Below are 17,392 nucleotides of genomic sequence, written 5' to 3' on the forward strand. Positions count from 1 at the left end.
GTCGGCTCTGTAGTACCCCCCCCCCCCCACCACCACCACCACCATGCGTTTTCGCCTGCCTTCGTTCCTTTGTTGTGATCTGTGATCTGTGAGGGTCCGCCCGCAGGCGCATTTTGTATACCGAGGCGGTGCCCGGTGCCGAGCGCAGGCCGGAGCCCTTAATCACTAGCAGGTTGGCTCGCTAGTCGCTCGCCGGCCCGCGCAGCACGCGCGGGCCTTTTTTGTGGTCGGATGTTGGTCGTCTCGAATTTGATCGTGGGCAGGGCGTGAGAAAGCTGGACGGCTCGGTCGATGCGAGCCACCAGCTCGTGAGCGACGGGCGCGACGGGTTCCTCGGCGTAGGCTTGGGCGTGGTGAGCAGCGCCGGCGAGAGAGGGACGGCATGCGGCTCCCAAACGAGCCGCACGGGCTTCATCTGGGCCGCCGAGGCCACCTCCTTGGTCGCGGTGGCGGCGTGAAGGCGAGGTGGGCCGAGGCAAGCGCTGAACGTGCCGTGCCGCCTTGCGCCCCTGAGGAGGGACGAGTGTGTGGGGTGCCACGGGCGGGGGGGAGCGGTGAGAGGAGAGCGGTGGGCACCCCCACGAGGGGCTGCGCTGACGCCGCCTGCCACCCCACGCACGCCACTGACGCTGTGGGGGCGGCACGATCGAACGCGCTGGTCGGGCGGGCCGTCTGAGTCGCCCAAGCGGTGCTCTGCCGGCCGGTGGACGCGAGGGTGGCCCAAGAGGGCTCAAAGTACGGAGCCGATACCCGGCCGTCCCGGACGCCTGGCACGCGGGCCAATGGTCCAGATGTCCTGTGCATGGCTGGAGCGAAGGAGGGAGAGCTCAGGAGGGCGACGGGGCAGGGAAGGGGGCGATGCGATGCGGCGAGGTCTAATCGGCGGCGTGGATAGAGGAGGTGCCAAAAGGCGACTATAGAGAGGCCTCTACGGGTGATATAGTGCGCCATGCCGGCGGGAGAGGTCTCTCACCGCCCCCCGGGCCGTCTCGAAGGGCCGTGCAGCCCACGCCACGAGGCGCTGCTGGCGGGAGCCTGGAAGGACTTGGCCTCGTTGCACCGCGCCGCGTTGATTCGCGACCACCGTCGGCCGCGGACGGCGTCGGCGTGGCGGCCGCGGGCGCTCGCGAGACGCGCCGCTCTGCGCTGGTTCGGTTCGTTCGACTCGTTGTGCCGCCGCACGCCCGGCGGCCGCGGGTCCCAGAAGTGGTTGCGCGGGCCTCTTCCTTTCGGCCGCGGGACGGCGTTCGGCACGTCGTCGGTCGCAACAGCGGCGCGGCGAGCCGCGGCACGTCGTTGCTGGCGCTGGTGGTTTGAGGTCGGCATCGTCCAGAGCTCGGTCGACGAGTCTAGAGCTTCAGCTGGTCGGGTGCCATGTTTGTGCGGAAAGTGGCAAATATATCTCTTTGGCAAATATATCTCTTTGATACTAGCTGCGGGGCTCGCTAAACGCTCGCCGAGCTCCATGCTGTGCAACACCACCTCCTCACTAATCGTCAGGGGCGCGGAGAGCGCAGTGCACTGCGGTGAGGCTGCGCAGCGGGGGCTCGCCCCCTGCACCGCGCTCAGCGGCACAGGGGAGGGCGGTCGGTGGCGGCGGCGGCGAGGCGCGAGGCGGTGGCGGCGGTGGTGCGGGCGGCGGGATGACAGGGGAGGCGGCGGGATTGACAGGGGAGGCGGCGGCCACGAGCGGAGCGGCGCAAGAAGGGGGGGGGGCGGCGGCGAGGCGCCCGTGAGCGAGGCGCCCGCGCCATCAGAGGGACGCGCCGCTGCGAGATGGAGGGCGGCGGTGACGGAGGCGAGGCGCGAGGCGGCGGCGGCGGCGGCGGCGGCGGCGGCGGCGGCGAACGGCGGCACCGAGTCTCGGTGAGCGGCGGCGGGAGGAGGAGCAGCGGCGGCGCTCGCTCGCTGTTGACGGGAGCGCTTTTGAGCCTGGGAGCCCATGCCACTGCGACCGGCGTGCCCGGGAACGGAGATCGCGCGCGCGCGCGCCGCCACTCACGACGCGCGCGCGATCTTCGCGGAGTCGGGTCCCCAGAGGGAAGCGGTCTTCTCGGCCGACGTCCAGCGGCGCGCAAGGAAGCAGGCGCAGCGGAGGCGGCCTAGCACCGGCTCGGCGCCGTCCGGCTTGCGCTGCCCGCGAGCCGCGTCCTGAGCCTCGGCAGCGCGCTGCGCGGCGCGGCGCTCGCGCTTCTGCTGTGCCGAGAGCGGCATGATGGTTCGCCAGCTGAAGCTCGAGACTCCTCGGTACCACGAGTTGCGCGGGTCACGGGGATAAACGGCGGACAACGCGGGGCCCTTATATCTTTAGACTAGCTGCGGGGCTCGCTAAACGCTCGCCGAGCTCCATGCTGTGCAACACCACCTCCTCACTAATCGTCAGGGGCGCGGAGAGCGCAGTGCACTGCGGTGAGGCTGCGCAGCGGGGGCTCACCCCCTGCACCGCGCTCAGCGGCGCAGGGGAGGGCGGTCGGTGGCGGCGGCGGCGAGGCGCGAGGCGGTGGCGGCGGTGGTGCGGGCGGCGGGATGACAGGGGAGGCGGCGGGATTGACAGGGGAGGCGGCGGCCACGAGCGGAGCGGCGCGAGAAGGGGGGGGGGGGGGCGGCGAGGCGCCGGTGAGCGAGGCGCCCGCGCCATCAGAGGGACGCGCCGCTGCGAGATGGAGGGCGGCGGTGACGGAGGCGAGGCGCGAGGCGGCGGCGGCGGCGGCGGCGGCGGCGGCGGCGGCGGCGGTGGCGAACGGCGGCACCGAGTCTCGGTGAGCGGCGGCGGGAGGAGGAGCAGCGGCGGCGCTCGCTCGCTGTTGACGGGAGCGCTTTTGAGCCTGGGAGCCCATGCCACTGCGACCGGCGTGCCCGGGAACGGAGATCGCGCGCGCGCCGCCACTCACGACGCGCGCGCGATCTTCGGTCTGGCGGCAGCGATCACCTTGCTGCCTGGCGCGAACGGTGTGGTGCGGTGCTGTGCACCTAGAGTGCCGGTGTGGCTAACCCTAAATCACCATAATGCTACGGTGCTGGAGGGTGCGGGCCTGCGGCCCGCACCCGCGGTGCTCGGGCATTAAGAAAGCGACACGGATCGCTCGTCCGCCGCTCATTTCTTAGCACTTCTTCCGGCCTCTGGCGCCGGCGGTGCTCATTTCTTAATCCGTGGTGGGACCTGACCCGTCACCAAAATCAGTCGACAGTGGATTTGCGCGAACCACGAGAGGTATGGGTCCCGATCTTGGACGGCCCGATGCCTGACACCTCATTTTTCCTTGGAAAGAGTGCGTCTGAGAGCTTCCAACGACCCAATTTCTTCGCTGCGCGGCCAAGGCTGGTGCGCAATTGCCGGTGAGCCGCAGTGTCATCACTGTGCCCAGATCCGTCATGTCCACCACCACGACAGCCTCCGGCCGGCGCGCCAGAGCGGCACGCCCAGCGACGGCCGACGCGTCCGGACGCGCGCGGTGCCGCGGCACGCGGCCACTGCCGCCGGCTCGCCAGCAGCGGCGGCTACGCGCAAGGAAAGTGAGAGTCAAGAGTTTTTTTGGCAAGTTGGCGCCGTCTTGGCTAAGGTACAGAAACGCTTCTACGGCTCGAGCGTGGGAACCACTGCAAAGCATGCACATCTCTTCTTTAGCCGAGAGTCACGCCCGCGCGGTCCTCGAGCAGCTGCGCGATCTGCGTGTAGTCCGCATCGGGGCCGAAGGCGGCCTCCGCCTCGCCAAGGAGGTCGACGACGCGCGGGATGAGGGTGGCGCTCGGCGTCTGGCTCGCGACGAGGCCCCCCGCGATCTTGCAGTCCTTGCGCATCAGCCCGAGGGCGAACCCGTACGCAAACTTGCGCGAGAGCACATTGTCGGGCAGCCGCGTCGTCTGCAGCGACATGCCCGAGCCGCCGTTGATCGCCTCGAGCGCGGTTGACGGCTGGACGCCGTACTTCTTGAGGGCGAGCATGCCCTCGGTCGCCAGCAGCAGATGCGCCGAGTTCAGCACGTTGTTGATCGACTTGGTCGCATCGCCCGCGCCGACAGCGCCGCAGTGCACCACCTTCTTTGACCAGGCTTCGATGAAGACGGATGCATCGGCCACGTCGGCCGGAGAGCCGCCCACCATCGAGGTGACACTGCCCGCGGCCGCCCCCTTCGGTCCGCCGCTGACTGGTGCATCAACAAAACGGATACCCCGGGTGGCGAGCTGCGCCGCGAGCGCACTGGTCTGCTCGGGGTCGCCCGACGTGCAGTCTATCACCAGCGACCCCGGCTGCAGCGGCACCTGGTTGAGCACCTCTTTCACATGTGCCGTCGTTGGCAGGCAGAGGCAGACGACGCTCGCGGCTTGGAGCTCGTCCAGCGTGGACGCTGCGACGGTGCCATGCGCCTCTGCGTGCTGCAGCGCCTTCTCGGCCGTGCGGTTCCACACGAGAGCAGGCCGGCCGCTTTGCGCCAGAGAGAGGGTGTGCAGGTGCCGCGCCAGGTGCGCGCCCATCGCACCAAGACCTACAAAGGCCACCTGCTTTTCGGAGGAGGCCATCGCCGACGGAGTGTGCTAACGCTCGTCGTCGAGCGCGTCGTCGGCTTGGATCGTTGTCGGCTCCGCTCGTCGTCGAGCTCGTCGCCGGCTTCGGGTCGCGCAAGAGTTGAGCGCCGTGTTGGCAGCCAGTGCGCGACCGCCCGAAGGCGTGGGGCTGGGTGGGGGTGCTGGGATGGGTGTAAAGGAAGAAGCAACCGTAAAGACACAAGTCTCCAACTTTCAGGGACCGTCACCGTGCTTTTGCTCAAAACGAGGCAGGGCGTGCACATAATACCGCCTCGGTGCCACCTCCGCCTGCACAGCGCATTCTGCATTACAGTACAGCGCCTGCGTAGTTTTTTTTCAAACAATGATTGAGAAATCTGAAGCCATCGCTCAGCCTCAGTCAGTCAGTCTTACACACCTCCAAGCATGGAGGACGGCCCACACGCACACACACGCTGCACGAGCAGGATCGTTTTGGAAGGACGATCAGGGGCACAGCCACAGGTGGGGCTCTGGGGCTCTCCTGCTCCTGACAAGGGACACGACAGGCTCGCAGCGCGGTGCACGGTGGACTCCCAACTCCACTGGCTGGCGGTCTCATGACTCATCTCAGTCTAGCGGCCTGCCTCCAGCTTCTCACTGGCGCAAACCTCTCCCAGTCCCGTGCTAATCTGGTGAAATTCTTTTTTGGAGTCGCTTGGCGGCTCCCGTAGTATACCTGTGCTAGCGCGCGCAAAATTCTTCTTTCGTCAGAACTGTCGCTGCATGTCCATGTGGCGCTCAGCACCAAGCCTCGTGGCTGTGGGCGCGACGCTAGGCGGGCTGGAGCTGAGTCGTCGCCGCCGCGACGCCGCCGCCGCCGCGGCACCCCAGTCTCTTTGGTGCTGGGGTCGCTGCGTGCCGAGTTCGACCAGCAGCACCGATTCGTCTGCCGCTGCAACCGCGACTGCGGGCGCTGCAGCCAACATGCTGAACAACGGCGGCGACGTCGCGGACGTCGCACAGGCAAATAACATGCGGTCACGCAAGCGCTCGCCGGTCGATGTGAGGTTTTGGTCCGAGCAAGGCCGAGGCGTCATCGCGATGAGCTTTGGCGTCGCTCACGGCGCGGCGCTAGATGACGCGGGCGAGCTGTGGGCGTGGAACGTCGAGGACCGCGAGCCCATCAAGCTCGCAGCGGCGCCAAGCCGGTGGCTAGGGCTGGCGCGCGGGCGATACACCAGCCTCGCATGCTCTGGAAACGGGTTGTACGCCGTCACCTCCAGCGGCGCACTTCTCCATTGGTCCAGCGTCGCGGTTCCGGATGCCGCGCCCACCAGGGCGTGCTCCACCGCCGCAGCATCGGGAACCCCCGCGCCGCCATCGCCGGTGCGTCTTGGAGGCGCTCTTGCTGCCGTCTCAGCGACGGCGGTCGCCGCGAGTGAGTCGCACGTCCTCGTGACTGCCAAGGACGGCGCGCTCTTTGCCTTTGGCGCAAACGAGCGGGGCCAGCTCGGCATCGGCATCGGGAGCGAAGGGAGCCAAGAAGGCGGCACGAGCGACAGCGTCGGCGGGAGCGGCGGTTGCGTGGAGAAGCTGGCGGCCGAGGAGGCGGCAAGGGTGGCACTGCCGGCCGGCGCCCGCGTGGTGGGCGCCGCCTGTGGGCATGGGCATAGCGTGGCGGTGCTGGACGACGGCTCGGCCTTCGCGTGGGGGGACGACCGCCACCTGCAGCTCGGATTGCGAGACGACTCCATCAAGGCGTTGCGGCGAGGCGCCACCCATGCCTCACGCCCGGCGGCTGTGAGCGGGCCGTGGCTCGCCGACGGGCGGGACGGGCGGGTGCGAGCCGTCGCCGCAGGCGGCGGAGGCACTGAGGGCGGACACACCGCCTTCCTTGTCGAGACCACGCGTGGTGACGAGCTCTACACGTGCGGATACGGCCGGTGGGGCGCCCTCGGCGCGCGCGCCTTCTCTCACATTGCCGGCTTGAGGCCGGTCACGACGCTCGCGTCGCTCCGGGAGTACGACGAGGCCCTGGGGCGGGTGGTGCCTCTGCGGATCCTCGGCGTCGCGTGCGGCGACGCCCACACCGCAGCTGTGCTCTCGAGCGGCAACGTCTTCACATGGGGGTGGAACGACGGCGGGCAGCTCGGCGATGGGGGTAAGGCGGCCACACACACGCCTGTCATGCTCAAGGCGCCGGCTGAGTTTCGGCTCTCGCGCTTCGCTCACGTCGCGTGTGGGCCAGCCTCGACGGCTGCTTGGTCGTGAGCAGGACGCTACCAGCTCCTGAAGAGAGTGCGCGGTGGCGGCGCCGGCGGTGCAGCAGGCGTGCACGGCTGCGTGGCGAGCGAGGGGGGGTGGGCAGGGGGGGGGCGGGTTACGTTTGAGCATTGAGGCACACAGTTCGCCGAGCGATGAAACATGAAAAGGACCACACAGCAAGCAACACGAGTCACGACTCACACTGTACACACCGGCACAGCAGGAAAACAAATTCCACACATGTGTGCCGGACGCTCGCGGCTCTTGGTCTTTGCGCGGTCTCTGACTATAGGTCCAGCCCTGGGTGAGCCGGGTTGTGACATTTGGCGATTCCGCGGCTTACTGGGTCCCTGAGCCGCTCCCCGTGTGCGATTCTTGTGGCCCAGGCATGGTACTGATAGTAAACGGGTCAGAACCGGCCAAACACAGGCTACAGCCCCACACACGCGCCCGCCATAGCTCCTGGAGAGCATGCGCGAGTGACGCGCTACAAGCCGCGAGAGTGGCATCAGAGGCAGGAACGACGTGCTCTTGCTGCACCTCGCAGCTGCACCAAGTGTGCTCGCAGTGTATGCCACGGCCGCCGCCTGCGGCATTGCTCTCGTGCAGCTAGGCGACGCAGGTCCATCAGCAGGGCTCATCCAATGCGAGCGCACATGTGCGTAGCCGCGGGCAGGTGGCAGTGCACAGCCGCACACCGGCTGTGGCGGCTCGAATGCCCCCGGCAGCAATGCATGCTGGTCATTAACTTGCGTATTGGGGCCGCAGCAGACTGCTGCTGTGGCAACAGCAGCAGCCTGCTGCTGCCTGATTCAGTCAAGCCAGCGGTGCAGCGAGGCGTGCAGAATTCGCGCGGTTTGGTACCTCCTGAGGCTGAGCGCGTTCAGACCCGGTGACCGGAGTTGGATGGTTCGATGGAGCTCGGCGAGCTCCGTCGAACCATCCATGGCCGGACGGCGGAGCGTGAGGTGGCGAGCGGAGAGATGTACCGCAAGACGAGAAAACACGCATATGTGACGCGATGTCAGAGGTCAAATTCTGGCACGTACGGCGGCAGCTCGGGCATCTGCCTCTGCCGTCTGCCCCCTCGCCGCATCCGCGAGCGCGCTCGTGTCAGCTCGCCGCTGCTCCTGGTGCCGCTGCTTGGCCGCCGCGCTCGCACTCGCTCCGCTCAATGACATCGTGAGGCTGCAACGGTCTGCGAGCTCCTTTCGCCCAGCGGGTCCACCACAGAGTTCTCCCAGTCATGTGCCCAAATGCGCCCGCCGTTTTTCGTCATATCCCCCCCCCCCTCCGAAACCCGCCGACTTTGATTGGGTCCGGTTCAACCTCACTCCCATCTCTATACTTTCAGATACAAAACGTCAGATCTGGCTCACCCAGGGCTGGACCTAGTCCTCTCTCGCGCTCGCCGGCCCTGGAGTCTGGTCGCTCTCTCGCAGCCCGCCGCCGCCGTACCAAAACGTCATATGCATATCGCATATGCCCCTCATGACTGTGTCGTGAGACACTCGTGATCATGTAGAATTGTAAAAGTCCTGGCTTGAAATTTGATCTCTCTGTTGACCCCCAACACACGGGGCCAGTGTCTCGGGGCTCTCTAGATTGTATGCGTTTCGTTTCTCCACAGCATTTCAGGCAATGAGAGCCCCCGTAAGGTGTATATAGAGAGTAATGAATCTCTTGAAACCTCCCCGCAGTCGTGGCTTTCACGGGACCGTCCTCAGCTCTCCCCTTGACATTGCAGCTCTCTGCCCACAGCCGAAAGAAACTCTCGCAATCGATCGATCGGCACCGTCACGTGCTCGTCCCACCAGGCGGGGACTATTGAATCGTCGTCTACTGCGTGCTCCTGCGGATGAGCCCGAGGTGGCATGTGCAGGTCTCGAGCGAAGAAGTGCTCGAGCTCAAATAGTTTCCACGCAATAGGGCCCTACATGAGCCACGGGAGATTACGTCATATTGCGGTGTGGACAAACAGTAAACCACGGGGGTGACGCGCCGTGGAGGCAACACTTGCGAATGCGATCAGGCCAGCCACAATATCGCATACGCGGACGGCGTGAAGATCGTTGGACGGCTTCTTTGGCCTCTCCATGACGTCGCACGCTGGAATCTGCTGGGGCAAGCTTCTCGGCACCGGATGCAGATCTCGCCACCCTGACAAGGCGAGGGAGAGATACCAGCAGAGCAAAGATGCCGCGGCAGCGGCAACTTTCGCTTCCGAGAAACACCGCGCGTACCTACTCGAGTAGGAAGCCAACAAGCAAGCGATATCCGCCCCCCCCCCCCCCCTTCCCCCTTCCTGTCTGCTATCGCTGAACTCCAAGAAAAGACTCTCCATCTCTCTCTCCGAACTCCCGAGCCGAGACTCTCTTCCTGATTGTCGTCCTCTGGCGTAGATTCCGTCTCCGATCCGCTTTTCTCGTCACTCAAAGCCATACCACACCACGCAAAAGCCCGAACCCGGGTTGACAATGAACACGATCGTGGCGGAGACCGGCAGCCTTCCTGAAGAGGCCAGGCAAGCGGCTGCGCGAGGCAACGAGGCGGCGCTGCTGGCGTGGCTTGAGAGTGGCGGCCAGGTCAACGCGACTCGCGGGGTACGCGATGTCAGCGGCGTCTCCGTGCTGATGACGGCCGCCGGCCATGGCCACGAGCGGCTAGTCGAGCTGCTGCTGCGGCACGGCGCGGCGATCAACATGCAGGACAGCGACGGCGACACCGCGCTGATGGACGCCGCGTACGGCCACGAGCGGGTAGTTGAGCTGTTGCTGCAGCGCGGCGCTGAGATCAACCTGCAGAACAGGAAAGGCTTCACCGCGCTGATTGTTGCCGCTGGCCAAGGCCGCGAGCGGGTGGTCGACCTGCTGCTGCAGCGCGGCGCGGACGCCAACCTGGAGGACACATTCGGCGACACCGCGCTGACGAATGCCGCGGCCAGAGGCCGCGAGCGGGTGGTAGAGCTGCTGCTGCAGCACGGCGCGCAGATTGACAAGCAGGACGTCGACGGCGACACGGCGCTGATGTGCGCCGCCCACCAAGGCCACTCCGCCGTCGTGCTCCGCTTGCTGCGGGCGGGCGCAGACGTGGCGCTGCGCGCTGGGGACGGCCAGTCCGCGCTGCAGTACGCCAAGGAGAACGGCCACAGCGCGTGCGTCGAGGCCTTCAGGCAGCACATCGCGGAGGTGACTGCGAGCCGGCGCGAAGCGGCTGCGGGCGGCGCGGGCGGCGCGGGCGGCGCTTCCTCGGGCGAGGCGGCGGCGGGAGCAAGGGTTGCGGCCTCTTCTAGCTCACTTGGCAGCTTCACCGTAGAGGTCATGGAAGCGGCTTGGCGAGGCGACGAGGCGGCGGTGCTTTCATGGCTCGACAGCGGCGGGCGGGTCAACGCGACGTACGAGAGAGGCGAGGTGAGCGGCATCACGCTGCTGATGAGCGCCGCCCGCTACGGCCACGAGCGGGTGGTCGACCTGCTGATACGGCGCGGCGCTGAGGTCAACCTGCAGAGCAGCAACGGCCGCACCGCGCTGATGTTCGCCGCCGGCAGCGGCCACGAGCGGGTAGTCGAGCTGCTGCTGCAGCGCGGCGCAGAGATCTACCTGCAGAACAGCATCGGTGTCACCGCGCTAATTGTTGCCGCCGACTACGGCCAGCCCGCCGTCGTGCGACTATTGCTGCGGGCTGGCGCAGACGCGTCGGCGCGCACCGATAAGGGCAAGAAGGCGCTGCAGTACGCAAAGGACCAAGGCCACGCCGAGTGTGTGCGCGCTCTTGAGGAGCATGCGGCGGCGGAGGCGGCGGCGAAGGAGGCAGCGCAGGCAGCGGCGAGGGAGGCGGGGAGAGCGGCGGCAGAGGCGGAGGCGACGCGGCATGCCGAGGCGCTGCTGGCGGAGGAGGCGGCGGAGCGCACCAAGGAGAGCAAGAAGGGGAAGAAGAAGAAGAAGAAGGGGAAGGCTGGGGGGGGCGCTGGGCCGTCGCGGGAGCCTGAGGATGAGGATGAGGCAGCACTGGCGGTGGCGGAGGAGGTAGAGTTGGCGGCGGCGCTCGAGGAGAGCGCGAGGCTGGAGGAGGAGAGGCGGGCGCCCGACGAGAAAGTGTCGTCCTCTTTGGCTGCAGAGAGGCCGCCTTCGGTGGAGGAGGAGGAGCCACCGGACGACTTCATCTGCCCGATCACGACTGAGCTGATGATTGACCCGGTGATGGCGGCAGACGGGCACGCTTACGAGCGGACGGCGATGGAGCGCTGGCTCGCGACCAAGTCGACGAGCCCGATGACGGGCGAGGCGCTCGAGCACATCTGTCTCTTCCCGAGCCACATCCTGCGCCGGATGATCCGAGAGTGGCGGGAGGCGCATCCAGGACGGTAGACTTGTGTGGTGTTTGTGGAGGCGAGTTGGCGGCGGCGATCGAGGAGAGCGCGCGAAGCTGGGGAGGACGAGCGAGGCGAGGCGAGCAGAGCAGGCGCTCCCGCCATTTACACCCGAGAGATGAACATGGAGTCACAGAGCCGCTATAAAATATGTATGTAAAAAGGAGAGCGCACACGTCAGCGCAGGGGGAGCTGCAGCTGGAATGTGGAGGAACGAATCGGAATACCATCCGGAATACCATTTCAATCAAATATGACCAAATATACCGGTCCCATCGCACCGTCGCAGTAGTCTCTCGCGGCCCACTCTCGTCGTTCCCTCTCCTGCGCAGCGCAGAGTACACGTAGGGCCACTTCTGAGGGAGGGTGTAATTAATGGAAGAAAAAAACCGGAGAAGCGGACAACCCAAGCTAGGGATGGGACGGAGGACAGAGTCCCCATCAGAGCAAGGATCTTGGAAGATCACGGGCCTCCGGCTTCCTTCTGCCGCAAGAGTTCTTGAAATCATTGCGAGCGGCGACGTCGCAAGGCCAAGGAAGGCAACTGAGGGCCACGTCGTGCGTCCTCCCAGCGCATCCTCGACCTTCCCACGGACCTCTTCGTGCTCGCCCTCTCTCGCTGCGAGCCATATGATCTCAGTAGCGCGAACGAGAGTCACTCTCGAGCGTCGCATGGGCAGTACCGCACGCGTTCGTATCATAGCCGCGGCGATCTTCTCCACGACCGTGGTCGCAATGGTTTTCGTCACGGCGCAAAGGGGGGCGCCTGCTTTCCGATTCTTCAGCTCTGGGGAAGGGAGCCTCTTCAGCTTCTGGGACAAGGAGCCGTCTTCTCGAGTAGCGATTCTCGACGAGCAGTGCGGACATTGCGCTTGGACCTCGGAGTGGGCGTGTCCGGGCGGCGAGATGCCAGGAACTTTAGGCTTGAGGAGCGAGAAACTTATCATTCACCTTCTCACCCCTTGGCATCGCAAAGGCTGCAATTCCACCTGTCGCCTGCAAGATAAACAATGACAGGGCGGCGATGCCCACCCAGGAATGTGCCGACTGGAAGTGGACGGAATAGCCATTGTCGTGCTGGGCTTGGGCTGAGTCCTCGTGGACCAGCCACATGTCGACCACTCCGACCGTGCCGGTAACTGTGGCGGTCAGCATCAGCGTCCCATGAAAAGCCTTGACAGCCCAATGCGGCATGTCGAAATGCCGTTCATACGTTGCCCAGCCCGCCGCCGCGATGGGCGCGATAAGGCCGAACGCCAGGACCATCAGAATGGGGTGCAAGGGAAATGTACGCCAAGCCCAAACCGACTTGTCTGGTGACAGATGCTGCGTGAGTGTCACCCACATTAGGACACACAGCGCAATCGCCAGCGCATGGACAGCAATCGCAGAAAATAGCGAGCATGTGCGACCAAACAGAGAAGGGAAGGGTGGCAGGGGAGCGAACCCGCCTTCAATCGGAGGCCCTGTGCTCATCTTGGGGATATCCGGAAGCGTGTCCATACTGACGGAGTAGACGAGCACCAGGACGTTGCCGGCGACGCTGATTTCGGCCCAAATATCAGAAAGAAGAAGAAGAATTTTACAACCAAACTCCCTCGCACAACACTGGGCACGGGACTGGCGCGCAGAAGAAGAAAGAAAAAACCTGCGAACAGGGCATAGCTTAGTTACTTAGATCTTAGTGTTAGGTTTCTAACCCTATAAGTCCCACCGCCACCAGTTTCCGACCGTCCCACCGATTCGGTCGTTTGCACCACCAGCTCCGCCCAATGGCCAAGCGACGGCTGAAGCAACCCGGACGAGATTCGAGCGGCCGTGGAGGCGGGACACCCCCAAAGCTCGGTCAACTACGAGACCGACAAAAAATGGCATGCCGGGCAGAATCGCTGGCTCGCCAAATGGAAGCAACGCCGGCTCCCCGACAGCGGGAGCAGCCGGCGGGACCACTGGGGCGATCGAAAGCAGCAGCATGCGCGGCTGCTGCGGGCGGCGGAGAATGAGTCATCTGCCTCCTTGAAGCGCCAGCGCAAGGCCGCAGCGACACCTGCCGTGACACATAGCGGCCGTGTGCACGCTGGCCCGTCACGGCTCAAGAGGCCAAAGCCGCCGCCAGAAGGTGGCAACCAGCAGGCCTCTTGAGCAAGATGTCGAGGCGGACCAAGAGCGAAGACGCCGAGCGCAAGAGGGATGCGCGAGCGATCACGGCGATGACGACAAGTGCGAGCATTGGTTCGGCGACTACACAGAGCGCCGCTGCTGGAGCTGCCGGTGCCACCTCCAGCCAGACGGTTCCTGAAGCAGGCATGCCGGGGGTGGCTTTGCCTCCCATCCCTCCCCGCCCCACCCACCATCACCACGCGGCTTCCCCATGGTGCATGTGCATGTACATGTAGGGCCGCAGGCAGTCAAGGCCGCCAAGGAGCGAATGGAGAGGGAGCGCGAGCGGTCGCAGCGGCGGCGTGATGTGGCAAAGCTCAAAGTTAGACAAGCTATTATGAGGAACGCACGCGGATTCGGCGGCTCGATGAGCAGGTAGGTGCTCAAGGCCGTCGATGAGGCGCTGCGAGATTCTGACTATTGGCGGACCACTGGCTTCTTCAGCAGCGTGCGAGGGGATAACTACTATGACCATTGGCTGTGCCTCGCAATCAAGGAGTAGGCCGCTTCGCATGAGCCGGATGGCTCGCAGCAATGGGATGGCTGTCGGACGGAGACTCACTCCGTGCGGCTGCGCGATGCGGTTTGCCAGCACTGTCGACAGTCGGATCCGGTGGAGGATCAGTGAGTTACCCGCTTACTTGAGGAAAACAGCCAGGAGAAAAGGCCACACGCCGAAGGTCCCACACTAGGGATCCCTTATATAGATGTTAAGTGTGGGTTAAGAGGGAGATTCGCGCGAGCTGCGGGACCGCCGGGACGGCGGGCGGGTGATTGCGACTCGCCGCCGCTTTTGGCGACTTTTGGCGACTTTTGGGACGCGCGATCGACCGGCGAGAACGATATGGCGGGCGAGGCCGTCACGGCCATGATCGTGGCTGACGACGGCGGCGACGACCCCCTGGCGGACCGCCGCGAGGACCGGGAGGCGGCGGCGGAGCGGGAGAGGAAGGCGAAGGTGGCGAAGCTCAAGGCGCAGACGGCGAACGCGATGGAGGTGGTGCGGACGCAGCAGGCCGCGAAGGAGCGGGGAGCCTTCGACGAGGATCCCTAGTGAGGGAAAAGCAACTCTCCACCCTTGGCGGTTGATTGGCTTCAACACAAAATCTGTGTCCGCCAGTCCGCCACAACACATGGCTACCATGCCTGCTGCGGAGGCCGCAGCGGACCACGTACCGGCGGTCCAGGCGCCAGTTGACCCGTTGGCGTGGCTGAGCGGTCTCCTCGAGGAGAAGAACCGCCTTGCGATTGCGAATGACGACCTGCGGGCTCAGCACGCCACGCTCGCGGCCGAGGCGGACCGGCTTCGCGCCGAGCGTAACGCCGCGGTCGAAACACACGCGCAAGAGCTCAAGAAGCGTGTGGCCGAGTTCGAGGACCGCGATGCCAAGCGGCGCAAGCTGACCGTGCAGCAGCAGTATGCCTCGGCGCTGCTGGGCGCCGTCGCCGAGCCCAAGGACCGCGTGCTGGTGCGCTGGCCCGCGGGGATCGTGTCCGTCGCAAAGGTGCTCCCAGCGCCTGCGAAGGCGGCGCCCTCCCTCCTTCACGTCGAGTGCTGCATCACGTCCGACGGCGACAAGATCCGGGACACCGTCAGCCCCGGCGCCGTCGAGGTCGTGACCAAGCACAACTTTGAGCGCTTGCTCGCCGAGGTGCCCAGTCCACCGCTCGCCATCCCCCACATCCAGCGCCACCACCCCAGCCACCGCCCGCCACCCACTGCCGCCACCACACCCGCCACCACCGCCATCCTCCAGGTGCTCGAGCCGGCCAACCTGCGGAAGCTCGCCGCTTCGGGCAGCAACACCGCCGAGCCGGAGCCGGACTTCCTTCGGCGCGCGATCAAGCAGTCGACCGTCGACGTCAAGGAGGGTCTCCCCGCCGCGTGCGATCTGCCGATCGAGGGGCTTGCAAGCCGGGCGGAGCAGCGCCTGGACGCCGGAGGAGACGCGACTCCTCCGGAGGTGAAGCGGAAGGTCAAGGTTGAGACGAGCGACAGCGAGGAGGAGCAGGAGCCTACGGTGGAGCAGGGGCCTACGGTGGAGTCCTCGTGACCGCGCACTACACGGATCACGGACCACGGAGCATGGGGTAAGCGCGGAGCATGGGGTGAGCATGGGTGTGAGCTCCGTGTACGGCTCTAAGCGCGACACGGCAATCGGCAACATACGTAGAGCCGTACTAGCTACTACGCTTGCTTCGCGCGGCTGATCGGCCTGCCTGATCTAGTAGTCTCTCTGAATCTGGAAAAGAGAGAGAACTCTCTGAACTGGCCAAAACACCGAGGAAATACCTGACGCCCGTGTGGACACAGCTGTTACCTGCTACTGTCTCGCACACCTTCTGCCTCTTTTTAGCCCCCCGCTACCCGGTTGCACTCGCGTGCGACGTAGCGGGGGGCCACGACTACGTTTACGAAAACATAAGTAGTCCCGCGAGGTGTGAATTGGCCGCCCCAGTAGCTGGGCGACGAAAAGCCGGTGCGGCCGGTGGGAGGTAGGACGAGATTCGTTTCGCGCTTTCAAAAGCGGCTTCGCGCGCAGCGCAACTTTGGGTTTGCCACGAAAAGCGCTTCCAGTGGAAATGGGGGCTACTGGGGCGGCCAATTCACACCTCGCGGGACTACTTATGTTTTCGTAAACGTAGTCGTGGCCCCCCGCTACGTCGCACGAGTGCAACCGGGTAGCGGGGGGCTAAAAATGTTGCCCGATCCCAATCGTCCGGCCAACTGGGTGTCGAAACTGGGTGCGCTTCATAGCTCCCCGGTCCTGGGCGTGCGGCTGATAATCGCACTCCAAGTGCTCCAAGTGCTCCACACCGCCATCCGGCGCGCTCGACTCTTACTTATCTAGACGGGACCGGCAGCGACGGTCCGAAAACACCACAATTGGCTCGCCAACAAGCCCCCGCGCCGGCCACCTGCTGCGGCGAGATTACTTTTGAGCTTAAAGTAAGAAAAAGAGGCTCCACACTGCACACACACACACACACACACACACACACACACACACACACACACACACACACACCATGTCAGGCCAGCGGGGCAGCAGCACCCGTCCTGCGGGAGCGAGGAGACTGGCGTGTGTACAAAGAGTCTGCACGTGTCGCCCCGCGCCTATGAGCTATGTTTTAGGCTGCTCGTGGAATCGTTTTTTGGTCTTCTTCGAGCTCATGGGTGCTCACCTATCTCGAGGGACGACGAGAGGCATGTTGCACGAGTACATGGGACAAAAGCGTCGAAAATGTCCCAGGAGCGTTTTTGATCTCTGGGTCAGTGCACAGTGGGGGGGCGGCCGCCGAGCCGCCCGCCTCGAGGGTGGCGGGCGGGCGGGCGTTTTGAAAAACAGAAAAAAACTATAGGGGGGCCAGGGGCCTCACTAACGTTCACTTCTACCCTTATAAGTCTCTCGTGTCCGCGCCGACGCTCTTGGTTTAACCGTAGAACGTCCCAGCCGAAATCCGCCCGCCACGATCGATCAGTCCACAATCGTCGGCCCGCAGCGACCCGCAGCGATGGATGCCGCCGCCCCCCCGGCCCCTGCGGCTGACGCGCCGATGCACGACCGGCCTCCGTCGGATGGCTCTCCGGCCTCTCCGGCCGCTGACGCGGCCGCCCATGCTGCTGCCGATCCGGTCCCTCTCACGCTCAGCGATATCCGCACAAGCTACGACAACTTCGAGGTCGCCGGCTTTGGCCAGGTGCAGAAACCAACCTGCTTGCCTCCATGTTCACGCTTCGCGCCCCTTCCCCCCCTCTGACCCCCTAAACAAGACAAGGTACCGCTCGCCGGTACCGCAGATTTTAGCGCCGGTACCGGCATTTGCCCGGTACCGCCCAAGCGAGGTACCGGTCGAGAGAGAGATGTCAGCGGCGGCCCAGGATGACAGAATTGGCCTTCGCCAGACTGAGGACTATTGTGCGCCTCGGCGAGGCGGTTCCGGACATCCCGATTCCGAGCGCGGTGGACCTCATCTTGCCGGGCTTCGGCCGGGGGGCAGAGCATGCCCCACTCAAAAGGGGTCCTGGGGGGCATCGAGTATTAACGAGGCAAACCTGGTGTTGAGTCACTGGCCGAAAAAGGGTTCCTTGGAGATGCGAAAATCCCCAGG

General features: G+C 65.2%; 6 protein-coding genes across 6 annotated transcripts; 3 read left to right on the forward strand and 3 right to left on the reverse strand.

Moving 5' to 3' along the window:
- Positions 1-181: 181 nt before the first annotated feature.
- On the reverse strand, positions 182-1,326 carry EMIHUDRAFT_231756 (Hypothetical protein; the record flags this gene model as incomplete). The annotated part of the gene is made up of 3 exons (XM_005783947.1): positions 182-436; positions 577-767; positions 1,011-1,326. 3 exons carry the CDS (start codon positions 1,324-1,326, stop codon positions 182-184), a joined length of 762 nt encoding a protein of 253 aa, XP_005784004.1.
- Positions 1,327-3,534: 2,208 nt separating this feature from the next.
- On the reverse strand, positions 3,535-4,186 carry EMIHUDRAFT_364940 (hypothetical protein). The gene has a single exon (XM_005783948.1). It carries the CDS (start codon positions 4,099-4,101, stop codon positions 3,622-3,624), a length of 480 nt encoding a protein of 159 aa, XP_005784005.1. The 5' UTR covers positions 4,102-4,186; the 3' UTR covers positions 3,535-3,621.
- Positions 4,187-5,469: 1,283 nt separating this feature from the next.
- Positions 5,470-6,756, forward strand: EMIHUDRAFT_231759 (hypothetical protein; the record flags this gene model as incomplete). Its single annotated transcript, XM_005783949.1, has 2 exons — positions 5,470-5,927; positions 6,159-6,756. The coding sequence occupies 2 exons, from the start codon at positions 5,470-5,472 to the stop codon at positions 6,754-6,756; spliced, it is 1,056 nt and encodes a 351-aa protein (XP_005784006.1).
- Positions 6,757-9,227: 2,471 nt separating this feature from the next.
- On the forward strand, positions 9,228-11,117 carry EMIHUDRAFT_231761 (hypothetical protein; the record flags this gene model as incomplete). The annotated part of the gene is made up of 2 exons (XM_005783950.1): positions 9,228-9,239; positions 10,740-11,117. 2 exons carry the CDS (start codon positions 9,228-9,230, stop codon positions 11,115-11,117), a joined length of 390 nt encoding a protein of 129 aa, XP_005784007.1.
- Positions 11,118-11,224: 107 nt separating this feature from the next.
- On the reverse strand, positions 11,225-13,093 carry EMIHUDRAFT_231762 (hypothetical protein; the record flags this gene model as incomplete). The annotated part of the gene is made up of 6 exons (XM_005783951.1): positions 11,225-11,260; positions 11,387-11,443; positions 11,587-11,931; positions 12,071-12,716; positions 12,840-12,906; positions 12,979-13,093. 6 exons carry the CDS (start codon positions 13,091-13,093, stop codon positions 11,225-11,227), a joined length of 1,266 nt encoding a protein of 421 aa, XP_005784008.1.
- Positions 13,094-14,123: 1,030 nt separating this feature from the next.
- On the forward strand, positions 14,124-15,333 carry EMIHUDRAFT_112763 (hypothetical protein; the record flags this gene model as incomplete). The annotated part of the gene is made up of 3 exons (XM_005783952.1): positions 14,124-14,279; positions 14,467-14,931; positions 15,037-15,333. The coding sequence occupies 3 exons, from the start codon at positions 14,124-14,126 to the stop codon at positions 15,331-15,333; spliced, it is 918 nt and encodes a 305-aa protein (XP_005784009.1).
- Between the last annotated feature and the right edge of the window lie 2,059 nt (positions 15,334-17,392).

Source organism: Emiliania huxleyi (assembly GCF_000372725.1).
Source record: "Emiliania huxleyi CCMP1516 chromosome Unknown EMIHUscaffold_175, whole genome shotgun sequence".
Lineage (NCBI taxonomy): Eukaryota > Haptophyta > Isochrysidales > Noelaerhabdaceae > Emiliania > Emiliania huxleyi.